Source organism: Mobula birostris, chromosome 7 (assembly GCF_030028105.1).
Source record: "Mobula birostris isolate sMobBir1 chromosome 7, sMobBir1.hap1, whole genome shotgun sequence".
In the NCBI taxonomy this organism is placed as follows: Eukaryota; Metazoa; Chordata; class Chondrichthyes; order Myliobatiformes; family Myliobatidae; genus Mobula; species Mobula birostris.
This window is the reverse complement of record NC_092376.1, coordinates 19,315,268-19,330,615: the sequence shown is the minus strand read 5'-3', so window position 1 is coordinate 19,330,615 and position 15,348 is coordinate 19,315,268. Positions and strand designations below refer to the sequence as shown.

Genomic DNA, 15,348 nt, shown 5'->3' with positions numbered 1-15,348 from the left:
TTCCATGACTTCCAAATCTATACATTGCGCCAAGACATTAAATAAACAATTGTTAGCGATCGGCGCTTTTTTAATGTGAGAAGTTCCTTGTGGGCTGCAAAACACACGCAGAGACTGGATTCCACATTTCTGTAACCTTAATAATCAAAAGTTATGTTTGTAGTTATAAAAGAAAATTACACTTTAAAAAACTAAAACACCTTTTTTCTGTTATTCATACGTTTAGAAACTAATACTATTTTATGATGTTTTAATCGTACAAAATGACTTAACAACTCAAATGAGTATTGGAAAGTGATAATTTGCAATTGGAGTGACAAATAATTTGAATATGAGCATAAAAAGGGCTCTTATATCATTGCATCCCCCGCACGCACGCGCGCGCGCGCACACATAGACACACACACACACACACACACACACACACACACACACACACACACACAGAGGCACATATGTAAACAAAACAGTCATAATTTTTCTGTACACTCCTGCAAGTAAACATCTGTAAGATAGATCGGTAAAAATAAAAGGAGCGTTGTAATTGTTAGACTACCTGATACATTGTTTGAGTAAATAGATGCAAGTATTTTTATTAAAACTTTTTTTCTTTCTTTCAGACCATTAAAATTCACGTAATTGTTTCCACCAGCTCTCGCTGTAATTGTGATGTTGTGAGCAAGTCTTACTTACTCACACCCACTGAACCCGGCACTCTCAGTGACTTCCTATGTAAATAGTTGCCATACGTCTGGGGTGTTTATCCAAGTAATGGGAGCGCAATAATAGGGTTGTAATTAAATTAAAAGAATCCTATTCGGTTCCTGGTATATTGGAAGAGGGGAGGGAGGCGGGGGAGAAGGAGGAGGTGGCGGTGAGCTACACAGGTTGCAAGATCCACGCGTCTGAGACGTACCCAGCTGAATAATTGCTGAGGAGATGGAGGGAGGAGGGGGGGTGGGCTTTGATCGCCAAGTATAAATACTCTGATCTCAAATAGTAACACATAACACCAGGGCCAGTCTCCCTTCGCAACACCCCTTCCAATACCATCTAACAAGGTGCTCAGTAAAATAACAAGTCATCATTACAAACCCATCGGAGGTGGTGGTGGCGGAGGGGGGGGTGGGGGAGGAGGATATTTTGCGCCTGGCTTGAAGCCTGCTCGCGGAGAGAAGCGAGGGAGCTCGACATGGAAGAGCTGACCGCGTTCGTCTCCAAATCCTTCGAGCAGAAAAACAAAGATAAGAAAGAGGCGATCACTTATCGGGAAGTTTTGGAGAGCGGGTTAGCTCGATCCAGGGAGCTGAGCGGCTCGGATTCCAGTTGCCAAGACATCACAGACACCAGTCAATGCCCGACACACATTTACAAGGATATAGAGAGTGAGAACGAGAAGGTGAAAGAATTGAATTCGGCCAGAAGTTCTGAAGGTAAGCAGTCTTGTGTGTGTGTGTGTGTGTGTGTGTGTGTGTGTGTGCGCGCGCGCGCGCGTGGTGTGTTTTAATATAAATGTCTTATACGGCAGCCGATCTCACTCCGAGCAAGTTAACAGTTTTTGAAGAAACAGGAAGCATTCTTTTCGGCCTATATCAAGGCTTTATTGAGAAACATCGGAAATTGATTCCGCACCCACCACGGCCCCTGCACGGAAAAGTTCGCTTACAATCCGCTGGGAAAGCGGGAATTACTCGCCAAAATTCTTGCGGAGGGGGTGAATGGAAGTATTTGCACAGACTATTGGAATGGCGTAGATTACGTGTCCTCTCCCCCCGCCCCCCCCCCGCCGGCCCTCTCCATCCCATCGCATCGTCTCAAGATATTTACAGTTCAAAAGTGCACGAATTCTACGGACGGCGAAACGCTTCAGACATTGTGGCTGCGTTGCCTTTTCACAGTCGTGAGATTTGGTTTAAAATAATCGCTGGACTAAATAGCGCTAAAAAGCACCTCCCCTGATCAACAGCTGGGTAATCGAATACCCTTAACCCCAAGAAAATTGTTCTCTTTCAGAGTCGTCAAACAAATGATCGCAAAATCACTAACATAATTGCGTAAAGAGACCTATTTGAAAACGACCCTTTCACATAGTTTCGACGGAGAAAGTAACCAAATGCTGCTCCTTTAAAAAAAAATGAATTTACTGTAAAAGTGAAAACAAAGAGAGGGAGAGAGCCGAATATTTTATTCTTCAAATCGCAAAAGGTTTGAGTTGTGAAATAATAAATCCAAATGCAAACATGGCCCAATTGTCTACTGCATATGAATATTCGGTACAACGATTGTTAGCCGCTGTGTGCTGTTGCTGATTGGATTCAATTACTTCATGTGACGCCTCCCCCCCCCCGCAACACACACACACACACACACACACACACACACACACACACACACACACACACACACACACACATACAACGTTGCAGTATCTAATATGAAAAAATAAACATTTTAGCTCTGTAAAGCCTGGCAACCATATCAAATGTCATCAATTGGAACACAAAACGTGCAGAAATTAAACTTCGTATATAAAACGCTGATCGTGTAATAATACTAAGGCCTTTGCTGCTAAATAGAGCAGTTCTGGTGTGCGATATTGTATGCCACATTCATTATGTCCAATACATATTAATATTTCAGTTTAATTCAATTGAAGGCAATAACACATTGTTCGGGCGCTTTTTATTGCCATTCATATCTGTGCTGAATTCTGCCACTGACTTGAAAGAAATCACTGCAGTGTCTTCTTCTAATGCGATTACGCCAGATGATCGAATGAGCAGCAGTCTCGGAGAGATTCTAAACAAGGAGGGCAATCTCTATTGGTGTAAAGAGGATAGTTTATTATGATTCATATAGTTCGGGGAAGACTTGGCAGAGATTCATTTGTAATAGTCTCGGATTTCATCTTTCTGTAACGTTGTTATGGAAAACCCGGGGTTAAACAAACACCGAGACTTGGCAAGACAGGATATTGAAAGATCAAAGCATTTCTCATGGCATAGATTTTACTCTCACGATTCTCACCTTCAAGCTAAATTTAAACAAAAATATCCATTAGAATTTGAGCGTAAAATTTTCAATTTGTTATCATTAAACCGGTTTTGCCTTCCACTCTCTTTTGCATTATGCCCTTGTTGGAAACACCCTCCCGCCAAGAATTAAATACGAACGATTTAGAAATTCGTTTTTGCATCATAAATATGTGCCGACATCAGATAATATCTCGGCAAATTGTATTCAGCAAAAATACCCCCGCTTCGATCAGAATCAAGATCTGACAGCGAGCGTGAGGCTTTTTGCACTGACACGTGCATTAAAGCCGATCAGGACAAATACCCAGAACAGTGCGGCAGTATCCTGGGTTTTACCGCTCAAACGACAAAGAGAGATGCGGCTGATTTATCAAATTAATTTTTAACTTTTATCTCTTAGCTTATTTTTTTTGTAAACGTGTTTCGAAATGTAGGGGTCGATAATTAGAAATTAAACAACAGTGGCGGGAATAAACTGGTATTGTCTTTATTGTGATAAAGCTGCTATAAACATATACATCAAGTCAGGCTTTACCGATTCGCACACAACGATGTTACCCTAAATACTGAAGGAATATATTTAGATACTAATTAAACTTTGCTAACGATCTCTGCACATGTTAAAACAGTGACACTAGAACTCAATCACATACACGTTTCTTCCCTCAACTAGGCCACCGACGAAATAAACGCACGTCCCAATCTTTGCACTGCAGTTAGTAGGCGAGTCCTTCTTTCAACGCGGCAGAAGTCGCCAAGTGCAACGACTAAGAGATGCGATGCTCAGTAATCTAGATAACGAAACTAGCGGGAAAAAAGTTTACAATATGTTCAGATGGCCGACTGGTGGATTTATTAGTGATATAGATATATTTTAGGATGGAACGGGGTGAATTGTCCAGGCGAGCTTTAATACGTAATATAGACGTGTTATAAAATAAACAGGGCAAGGTGGAAATCCTGCTCTCTCCGATTATTAGGATTCAGCCGTCTTGACAGTGTTTGGCAGTTGGAACTGTTGTGTTGTGGAAGAGACTGAAGCACAAATGCTATTTGGCACTCGCAGTGATCAAAGAGTGTGTTGTGCGGGTAATGACAGGAGAGGGGGGAAAACACGGTAAATCCGCACGCGTGTTTATGCTCCTTAATTGGAACATATAGTTTGCTTGTCTGTGCCGCTTTGTTCTTCCAGGAATAAAATGTCAGCGAGACATTTTAAAGGTGAGACTTCTCTCCCCATCCATCTCTGAAAGACAACGAGCCCCGCTTTTTTAAGAGGCCGCGTCCCTTTTACAGGCCTCTGTCGCGTGAGTCAGATCTAGAGAGTGCACAACAAAACAATCAGATCAGACAGGAGCCAAGATTCGGCTAAGGATAATTCAGGAAGTTAACTAGGACCCAGCAACAACTGTTCGACCCGCCGCTTTATTTCCTGGGTGATTGTAAATAAAAACAAACGATTCTCATCTGAGAGTTTGTATATTACAAGGCTGGGGGAGGGGGGAACTTCCCAAGTAAAGAGAGGGATATCTGCAAATTTGTTGTATAAATTATTGTGATGGTTAATTGATATTTAATTGACTGCCCCGGCGCCAACTCCATCAGCACTTTCGATTATGTTACAACAATCAGATTTATTCAGGTTGCGGTTGCAAATTATGATTATACTGAAGTTTATCATGTACTGTATGCATGTGCGAAAGTGCTTGTGTGTGTATTTGTAGGCGTGTAATTGTATGTTTGTGTTTGTGTGTGAGTGTGTACGCATCTGAGAGACAGAGATCCCCATCCCTCGCCTGCTGCAGACATGGGTTACCAGACAAAATTTTCTCTTTCAGGTATTTATGAATGTAAAGAGAAAAGGGAGGATGTGAAATCGGAGGACGAGGACGGGCAGACAAAGTTGAAGCAAAGACGCAGCAGGACCAACTTCACACTGGAACAGTTGAATGAACTGGAGAGGCTGTTCGATGAGACTCACTATCCCGACGCCTTCATGAGGGAAGAACTTAGCCAGAGACTAGGGTTGTCCGAAGCTAGGGTCCAGGTGAGCTGGGTTCAATGAGAAAGATCTTAAAGCACACTAGAATGAGACTTGTTTATGGACACACGCGGTTTACCACAGCCGTCATTAACTTTCAACTTCAGATCATAAGTAGTCATAAAATAAAATTGCATTTAACACTGCAAGAGAAAGTGGAATTGAGGTAAAAGATCAACAAGGGAGATTTTGTTCGGAAGTAGAGCGCGTTTACGCTGATACTCTTGTTACGGGTTGTTTACCCTTCATCATTCAAACATGGGGACTCCAAGTCGAAGCACAAATCATACTTTTGTCTGCTTACATTTAACCTCAGACTTTAGGAGACCAAATCCCGAGTGATAAGGCATTTTCCCCTGAGAAATTCGATATTTTCAAAAGAAAATCAGATCGGCTCATAAACGTTCAAACACTGGTTTCTGAATGCGCAGTCATCGCATCCAGTATTAACCGAGCAATGGAGAGGGCAAGGGAGAATTCAGCTCTCTGGATCACATTTCGGGAAACACACATTACATTTTATGTGATGACTTGGACGTTAGGGTTGATTAAAAGCAGGAAGCAGCAACTTAACCGAGTAAGTAAGTATTCGCTATACATTGGAAATGATAAATTACATCTTTATAGGAAGTGTACACTTTATACAATACTGGGGGCGCATTAACCACCAGCCAAATTGCGTTTTAAATTGAAATCTCAGGGGAGGTGTCTAAACCAGACAAATAGATAAACAAGTAGTCGGAGATAGAGAGATAGATACGGGATAGATTGGACCAGGGAGACAACTACCAGGGTTAATAGCCGAAGAGCGGATTAGCGGCGCGACATTCATTCTCGCGGCAAATGGGGGTCAGCGCACTGACTTGATATAATATAGGCAGATTCGCGAGATCAGATATAAAATTGTCTGCCGTCAGCCGCGCTGGTCACTCGGCGTAATTGAATCTTTTCGCGAGAGAACGAGAGGGGAACATTGTCATTCACTGTGGCAGGCTATGGGGGAATTGCCCGCAGCAGAGGGGATATCTTTCCCGATAAAGGGTAAATATAAATATTCAGGTAGGAGGGGCAGAATATAAGTATGTGGAGACACGATCGGATATAACGCTCCAGATGAAACAGAAGAATATAACTTTACGGATGGGGGTGGTGGTGGGGGAACAAGATAACCCTCTGTATATAGGGGAAAACTATAATTCTCCTGATAAAGGACTGTAACTCGTATGGTTAACAGGGGAATATATTAGATGTAAAAAAAAGTGGGACGAGGAAAGGACGACAACAAAATCCATCTTAACGAAATCCGGGTGACTGTGGTAAATATAGGTGTTATTAACCTGCAGCTCTCTGTGGCCTCCGAAGGCTCACCAGGCATCTGTCACCGTGTAATTTAAACTTATGAGAGCAGTGAGAGCCAGCCGGTAATTCAATTACACATAATATATTTTCGTTTATGGCGCGGGTCTAAATTAAATGTCATTATTCACTGTCGCTAATGGAAATCAAAAAGAAATCATATTACCACCGTTTCCAAATCGCAGCATTTAGTGATGCTTAATAAAGAATTGATTGTGTAAAACGGGCTGAAACAATGTAGTTGTTTTAACTTAACATATTTGAAATCGACATTCCGCCTCTAATTGTAATTGATCCGCGCATCTCACGAGATTTAACCCAATGGATTCGACCAACCGTTCCATCTCCCCATTCTCCTTCCGTAAATACTTTATTGCTCTATTTACGCTCCGGTGAATATCTTTAGGCATCCAACCGATTAAACACATTAATGATCGGCGTGTTTATGTTTAAGTAAGGGCCTCTGTCGCCGCCTGTAATTTTGACAAAAACTTTCCTCTCTCTCTCTGTGTATCTATGTGTGCGCTGGGGAGGGGGTGGGGGGCGGCTGGATGTGGGCTGTGTGGTATAACTTTTGCCTTCTTGTCTAAAACCTATAAACCAGTTGGGGAAACATCTAATGCTCTCTTCTCAGACCGTCGCCCCCTTCAAATGGTAAAATAACTCCCAGAATTAGTTTGAAAGCTACCGTCAATTTCATGTCTAATTTCACGAGTCCAAATCAACCAATGTACACTGTACTTAGATTTGTAGTTCCAGAGCTGCTTCAACTCCGCTGAAGAGTCGAAAAAAAGAAACGTTTTTTTAATAGTGAAAGTAGCAGGGGCCGATCCAGCGGCCAAATAACCTTGCGAAAGTGTGTTTGATTTGCTGTATATTTAACATGTGTGGAGCTGAAAGATTAGTCATTAGTTGCAATTCTGCACTCTAAGCATTGTGTAATGTTGACTTGGAATTAAAGCGTCCAACTGTATCTGGTAAAACGAGGCAGTAATGACAGTGAGGAGAGCCATTATGTGACTCCCATATTTACATTGGCGATTATATCCTAATCCTTACTTTAAACAGTAAATCCCCTTCAATGAGCTTAGAACACACTACAGAGCATTATGAAGGTATCTTGGGTAATTAAACAATGCTGTTTGAAGTTTCAGTGTTCACTAATTATACGATTTCAAATGACCATTATTAAGGCAATTAAAGAGAGCTTCAAGGTATATTTGATCTAGGAAATGCAATTAATATTAATTATCCGCGTGATCATTTGGCAAATGTTGCAGAGATCAAAGGGTGGATTTATATTTTTTTACACGCGTGTGATGTCTGCTGGTTTCGTCAAATGGAAGCGTGCGCTAGTCCACGCTTTCGTTTCGCTGTCTACGGACAAAACAAAAAAAAAGGGATTCGCTGCTGTCAAGCAGAACAACTTTCCGCCGAGTTACACTTTGTCAAATATACAAACAACACTGTTTATTTACTTGATCTCTGCCAAAACAACAAGTTAATTTATGCCTGTCATTTTCTGAGGGTGGTTTATTGAAAGGCCGCAAGATATCGCAGCGGTTTCTGTTATTAGATTACTGACTATTTCACATTAGTGACATACTAGTACAGAACGCGGTCCATCCGTCTTCGCCAGATGACAAAGTGAATCAGGCAACGTTTATCGATTAATCTCCGGGCCCGATTTTAATTTCTCTTCTTCCTCCGCAGGTTTGGTTCCAGAATAGACGAGCCAAATGTCGGAAGCAAGAAAATCAAATGCATAAAGGTATTGTTTGTCGTGACTTGCAAGATTTCAATCAACTTACCTCTCCCCCACCCCTCCACCCCGCGGCAGTTGGCTACTTAATTTCGGGATCTCTTTCATAACTCCGCATTAGGGCGAAAGTGGAGAGCATTCTATTGAAACACAAACAGTCCCCTGAACAGAGAAATATAATTACATTCAACAGAGAATAGTGGCTGAAACGCGCCAAGGAGATAAATGTGGTTTTCATTTACTAGACCAAGCCTCGGCAAACCTGTAAAAATTCCTGAGTAAAATCCCACTGTTCCCTTCAAAACGCGAATCCTTCAAAACCAGATAGTAAGACAAGTTGCTCCGTACTCCCGGGATATAAATGTGCAAGAGACTCTCTCAAAATCATTTCCAAAAGCATTCCCCAAGTCAAATACTTGGTATATTTATTTTCTTTTGTGGAAAATAATTTGAAAACTTTTTTTTTGTGTGTCAGATAATTATTGGGAGTGCAGGTGCGATTCTAAATTATGGGTCGATTCTGGTCGATGTGACAGCTCCCTCTGCATTAATTGGAAGAGCAGAGGGGTCATTACCGGTAATCCCGAGCTATATGTCTAAAAACACAAACACAATCTGGCCCTGCGCACATCGTATTTCGTGGAAGTTTACTGTACTATAATTGATTACAGTACTCCCTATTTTGTAACAGGAACTGCAGATCAAAGGTGTCTCAGTGACTGTAATGTACTTTGGGACTTTGTAGAGTGGACATGTTGGATGATCTATAAATATATCTCCATAAATGATGGGCAGATGTCTCTGTGGGATATGAAAAGCTAAGTCACCAGGCAGAAGATGCCCCCCCCCCAACTGTTTGCGCCCAATTTCAAATGGCGCCGTATTAATGTTGTCCTCTCTTTTCTCACCAATGTTCATCAGGAGTCATATTGGGAACCGGAAGTCATTTAGACGCCTGCCGCGTTGCTCCGTACGTCAACATGGGAGCATTACGGATGCCCTTCCAACAGGTACTTGCCTTTAACTATACTGTTAGTCCACCGCGCAGCGAAGCATTTTATTAGGTTGATCGTGAATCTTTTATGAATCTGGGAATTGCGACGTTCCCAATGTAAGCGGCCAGTGGCGGCCAGCCTGTATCTCGTGTAACTTGAGGAGTCTTAGCAGTTTCAGTTCTTCTTACAGGCATTTAAAAACAATTGGAAACTTTTTTTTTAAAGTTTAATATTGTCGCGTAAGCGTTCAATAGCTCCTGGTTCGATAAGCGGAAAAGTGAACCATTTCAGCGCGGCCGTTCTTTTACACTACATAGCAGTTTATGCATCACTCGATTTGTCTCTGGAAGGTTTGATGATTTAGTCATTTTCTCAGTGGTTTACGCAACCAACGGTGAACAGCGTCAAGTTCAGACATATCGCAGTTAACGAAAAAATAAAACCCTTCCTGGTCATCCTCAACACATGGCTCCCGCCCGAATCCTCTGACAGTTCATCAGGGAAAGTCGGTTTCCTTCAACGGTAACATAACACTATAGTTGGAAAATCTGGCATCGGAATCCTGCTTACAATTAATTTCGCGCACAGCTTAATGAAAGCAAATGGATAAGGAGTTTGGCAGCAAAAAGACAAAACTATCATATACAAAGAGCACATTTTGCTTGGGTCAGGATTATGATCAGATCCAGACTTCCGTGTAATTGGACGGAATGAGAACGGCACATGCAATTGGATCAAAATGTCTTCCTTTGGGCTCCCTTTACGAATATTTTGTAACATTCTGCATTGCGCGGCAGAGTTTACATTCTGAATTGCATGGGGTATGTCAACCTGCCAAAAGGTGTCAGTCGCTTTTCTCTCTGGTAAATTTAATTCCCCCTCCTTTCACATATTCTTTTGGACAGATATAAGACACGGCGCCAAATGCTAGTTGAACAAAAGGAGCCAATCTTCACCGTATAATTAATATTATTCCCTCAATCACATTTCCCTTCCGTAATCTCGAGCTCAGCTGTAAGGCATCGTTCATTATCTTAGATACCTCACAGGGCGTAGAAAACCTAATGCAAGTAAATATTGATTAAAACGCATAGGTACAAGGGACGGTATGGATAATGCCCACCAAGGAGTCTAGTTCTGTGCTGTACGATTCTCTGTCTCTATCTGTCTACCTACCCCTTTTCTCTCCATTACTTTCTCTAGTTATCTCCATAGCACTTACATCACCCATGGTTTTTCATCCGCACTTGTTCGCTGTCTGTCCGGCTCACACGATCATAGAAGGCACAGCATAGAAACGGGCCCTTTCGGCCCAACTCGATTACCCGTGGTACCTATGATCACTCGCCCTATCTTCCCGCATTGGGCTTGTATCTGTGCTTTTCCTGTCCATGTGACTTCCAAACATATTTTAAACGCTTTTTTGTATGTGCCTTCATCTGCCTCAAAAAGGCTGGCATCCATTCTCCCATCACCCAGGGCGTGCCGTCTTCTCATTGCTACCGTCAGGGAGGAGGTACAGAAGCCTGAGGCGCACACTCAGCGATTCAGGAACAGCTTCTTCCCCTCTGCCATCAGATTTCTAAATGGGCATTGAAACCATACCTCATACTTATTTAATTTAACTATATTAAATTAAATATGCCGCAAAGTTAACACATTTCACGATACAAACTGATGATAGTAACCTGTCTTTGATTCCACCAGCAGCTTGTTAGATCCACTTATGTGAAAATTAAATGCGGTCTGAGGGGTAAAATTCCCGTCTCGGCTGCACTCTCTAGTTCTAGAATTGCCTGCCTCGGGATGGGGGTTGCGGTTTAAAAGGTCTTAGTAGATTCTAACTATTTACCCTTCTCCGTGTCCCTCATAATTTTATAAACCTTCACTCGGTCGGAGAGAAGGGATACAGTATCTTAGATGTAAATGCCGGCACAACATCGTGAGCCGAAGGGCCTGAACTGTGCTGTAGTGTTCTATGTTGAATGTTCAATGTTAAAGTCACCCTCTTTCCATTTAGCCTAATCCCAGCCTATGAGACCTCCCTTTAAAATTCCAGCCTTCATCTTAGCTCAGTCTTTCCCTCTATGCTTCTCTTATTCAGTTTTATTTTAATTATCTAGCTCAGTTTGTCTAGTTGGGTGCCTTTGGTACGGGAGAGGCAGTGAGGAGTTGCACAAACAAGCGATCCCGTGAATCGAATGATAAAAGATTTCTGAAAGTTTGATGCATTTCAATGTTAGAAGAAAAATGTCCTCGGTATTTCAAAGTGGAAGTTACTCAAGGCTCCCCACAATTTAGCCAAAATTCGATTATCATTTGTTTGCAGAGAGCCTGCCGAGCGAGACGACGAGAGAGATGAGTGCACAATTAGTTTATTTTCCGTCAGTCAGAATTTTTGCAACAGGAAAACAACAAAACAAAAACTACTTTCACTGCAGGGATCGCTCGTTCCCTGATTCCCTTGTCCATTCGTCCTTCTCCACTAGTCTCCCTCCTGGCCTGTAGGCCTGTGAGCGACAGAAATGCTACTCCTGTCCATTCACCTCCATTCAGGGCCCCAAACAGTCCTTCCAGGCGAGGCAACGCTTCATCTGCAAATCTGTTGGGGTCGTCTATTGAATTCGGATGCGGCCTCCTCTACATTGGTGAGACCCGACGTACACTGGGGCACTACTTTGTCGAGCATCACCGCTCCCTCCGCCAAAAATGGCCAACCATTTTTAATTCCTATCCCCATTCCCGGTCCGACATGTCCGTCCCATGACCTCCTCATGTGCCACGATGAGTCCATTCTCAGGGTGAAGCAGCAACATTTCGTATTCCGTCCAGGTAGTTTCCCAACCTGAAAAACGTGAACAACAATTTCTCCTTCCGATATTTTTATTTCTTATCTCCTCCAATTCCCTCTTTATCTATTGCCCACTCTGGTCTCTTACCTCTTCTCCGCCCCTGCCTATTCACCTGCCACTGGTGCACCCCCTCCTTTCTCCAATGGTCCACTCTCCTCTCCTATAAGTTTCCTTCCTCTCCAGCCCTTTACCTTTCCCTCCCACCCACCTGGCTTCACCTATCACCTTCCAGTTTGTCCTCCTTCCTTCCCTTCCCCTCACAGGGGGCATCTTCCCCTTTCCTTTCCAGTCCCGATGAAGTGTCTCGGCCCGAAACGTCAACTGTTTATTTATTTCCATAGATACTGCCTGAGTTGTTGAGTTCTGCCAGCATTTTGTGTGTGTTGCTCTGTGTTTTTGTGTGATCCAGTACCTGCAGGATCTCTTGTATTTAAAAGCTACTTTCTCTATCAATCCAGGTACAGGCGCAGCTACAGTTGGACGGAGTGGCGCATGCGCACTCACACCTCCACCACCACCTGGCGGCGCATGCTCCCTACCTGATGTTTCCTCCTCCTCCCTTCGGACTGCAGATCGCCTCGATCGCCGAGTCCGCCTCGGCTGCTGCTGCCGCCGCCGCCGCTGCCGCCGTCAAGACTAGCAGCAAGAACTCAAGCATCGCTGACCTAAGGCTCAAAGCCAGAAAGCACGCCGAGGCCTTGGGACTCTGACAGTTAGCGGAGACGGGTCGCCACCACCTCCATCACGCCCACCACCATCACACCCAGTGCCCGACTGGTGATCAGTGCCAAAACTACCAATTTCAGAAACTCCTCTGTCAGTATCAACAGTTGCACTACATAATGCAAATGCAGGAGCCCCGAATGGGAGAAGGTAGCAGCAACTGCATGCCCGGATCTCAAGAACACTTCTAAAAACAAAATCACTAAAGCTCTCTCAGAGACAGAAACGCAAAACAAATACTCGATTCAGACACAAAGGGGGCGAATCCCACTGTGCCAAAGGACAAAAGGGCATGGACTGGTCTGGGTCAGAAAGACCACCCCTCATTGCTATTAAGGGGTACGATTTACGTGGCGGGTTCGGAGCATTTTCCAATTCAATTGGGGGCGAGGCAGACTCGGCCATAGATACAATCTGTGTGTGACCTCGCGTGTATCTGTGCCTCTGTACATTTGTATAAACATAGATGGGGGTGCGCAGTCATTGATTTAGATCTGAGCGAGCAAAACAAAATTACTGACATTTTCTTGCGAGTTGGTGGGGGCAGGGGGTGGATATGGAGGAAAGGCGTTTTAGCCTGCTTTGAAGACTTGATATTCTAACCATTCATCTCGCCTTTTGAGTTTATCCGCGCTCATGGCGACACCGAACGGCATAAAAACAAGATGTGAAATGGTAACGAGGAACTCTCATTACATGACCTGTCTGGGGCTGGTCTCCATTTGAAACAAAATAACCAAGAGCGCTTTCTCTTTCCTATATAAATAACTACGGACCGAAGGCAGATTTAACCGATCTTACGAGGCGGCTCTTCCAATGCTAAAGGACCTCACCGCGAATAACACACCATTATATATCTATATATAAAACTGTTGGATGTTGAGGTGGTCACAGACTTATTAAGGATGTCAGAAAACTGAAGACGAATTGGTTCTTCAACGAACGAACCGAAACATCTTCTTGCAGGAAGCAGCAATAAATATTTCCTTTTTCTCTCTCTCACTCTCTTTCCTTCCTCAAATGAACTCGACATTTCTCGAGGAGGTTCCTTGAAGTACTTTGACTGGATAGTTGGGCTTTTGGTTTGCAGTCAATTGGTACTCCTGCAGTAACTCTTAAAATGGGAGCTTGCGATAAATAAAAGAACATCCTCGAATGTTTCCTTTCCTCCAACTGATTTTTAAATTGTTTACAATAAAATAAAGATAAAGCGCAGAGGGGGAAAACACAAACAGCATGGTGGATAGAATCTGTTTTCTAAACATTTAAAAAAACTATTTGAAGTAACGGGTACAGTGTAGATTAAACGGTATCGATGTCGGATTTGATGGTAGCAACCTGGAGTATTTAAGTGTTACGAAGAAGCATTTCATGACTTTTTACGGTGGAACGCAATTAAGTGCAGTAAAGTGCAATACTGTAAATATCAGAAGTAGTTGTCTCGTAGTAACTCGAGAAGGAGCAATCACTTGGTCTATGTAGGCCCAAGAAGCTGGTGGGTTGCTCTACGATCACCAAAATTAACAAAAGAACCAAATTCGTATCTCTCTACAGGGCAATTACTGAGTGGTATCTTTAAGATAAAGTAGCTAAACTTTTTTTTCAGTTGGACGGGTGGGAGGGAAGGGTCTCTCACGTGCCATAATTCTTGGAGCTAAGCTCGATTAAGTGTGTAAAACACGGCTTTCTACAGGTCAAGTTTTTAAAAAGCAGAATAACGGTGACGTGTAATAAAAGTTAGAGAAACATAATTTTACACCGTGAGCAAGACGTCAATGCTTATGTTTAATGTCTGATACCTACAGCCGTAAAACCCGCCGCACTGTTATAATCCCAGCACATGAACGTTTTTTTATTTATTTCTTGTATTTTAAAATTTTTATAAATGTGATATATTTTATTATGTCGTGTGTAAATGTCACTTGCTTTGCCTTTATTTTTATATTTTCAATCTTGCTTTGCGAATTTCTGAATGAGACAGGTGTAATTACTTTGCATCGTTTGTAATGTTAAATATAGCAAGTTGGAGTTTACAAATATGAAAAAAAAATCATTTCAGGGATGCAGATAATTAATAATAATGATGAAACATAGCGCCAGATTGACACACTCATTGCAAGATAAAACAGTAAACCAGTGGTATGGAGACTGAAGAAATGTATTCGTTTTGTGATTATTTGCAAGCATGCCTACACATTCTGATTTACAACACAGTTCTATAACTTAGAGTCCAGAGTGTATTTTGTTGGATCATCCATATTATGAATGTACACCTTGTACATGTGAAGTTGAAAATAAAATTTAAAATATTTGTATAATGTTTTGTAATAGTCATTCAACATCTTTCGCTAAATGCTTTTTACTTTTGGATTGTAGTTTTTTTTAAACCATAAGACATAGGAACAGAATTAGGCCATTTGGCCCATCGAGTCTGTTCTGACATTTCATCATGGCTGATCCATTTTCCCTCTCAGCCCAAATCTCCTGCCTTCTCCCTGTATCCCTTCATGCCCTGACTAATCAAGAATCTATCAACCTCTGCCTTGAATATACACAAAGACTCGACCCCCACAGCTGTCCGTGG

At 42.5% G+C, this 15,348-nt stretch overlaps 1 protein-coding gene across 1 annotated transcript; it reads left to right on the top strand.

Annotated features, from left to right (window-relative positions):
- The first annotated feature begins 1,181 nt into the window (after window positions 1-1,181).
- Window positions 1,182-14,369, top strand: shox (shox homeobox). The gene is made up of 5 exons (XM_072264232.1): window positions 1,182-1,433; window positions 4,874-5,082; window positions 8,146-8,203; window positions 9,116-9,204; window positions 12,500-14,369. The coding sequence occupies exons 1-5, from the start codon at window positions 1,193-1,195 to the stop codon at window positions 12,749-12,751; spliced, it is 849 nt and encodes a 282-aa protein (XP_072120333.1). The 5' UTR covers window positions 1,182-1,192; the 3' UTR covers window positions 12,752-14,369.
- The last annotated feature ends 979 nt before the right edge of the window (window positions 14,370-15,348 follow it).

What these genes read in the sequence shown, in the direction of transcription:
- shox (XM_072264232.1), top strand. Translation starts at nt 1,193, where the DNA reads ATGGAAGAGCTGACCGCGTTCGTCTCCAAATCCTTCGAGCAGAAAAAC. An exon ending in TGTCCGAAGCTAGGGTCCAG is followed by an intron (nt 5,083 to 8,145) that starts GTGAGCTGGGTT and finishes CTTCCTCCGCAG; the next exon opens with GTTTGGTTCCAGAATAGACG. An exon ending in TACGGATGCCCTTCCAACAG is followed by an intron (nt 9,205 to 12,499) that starts GTACTTGCCTTT and finishes CTATCAATCCAG; the next exon opens with GTACAGGCGCAGCTACAGTT.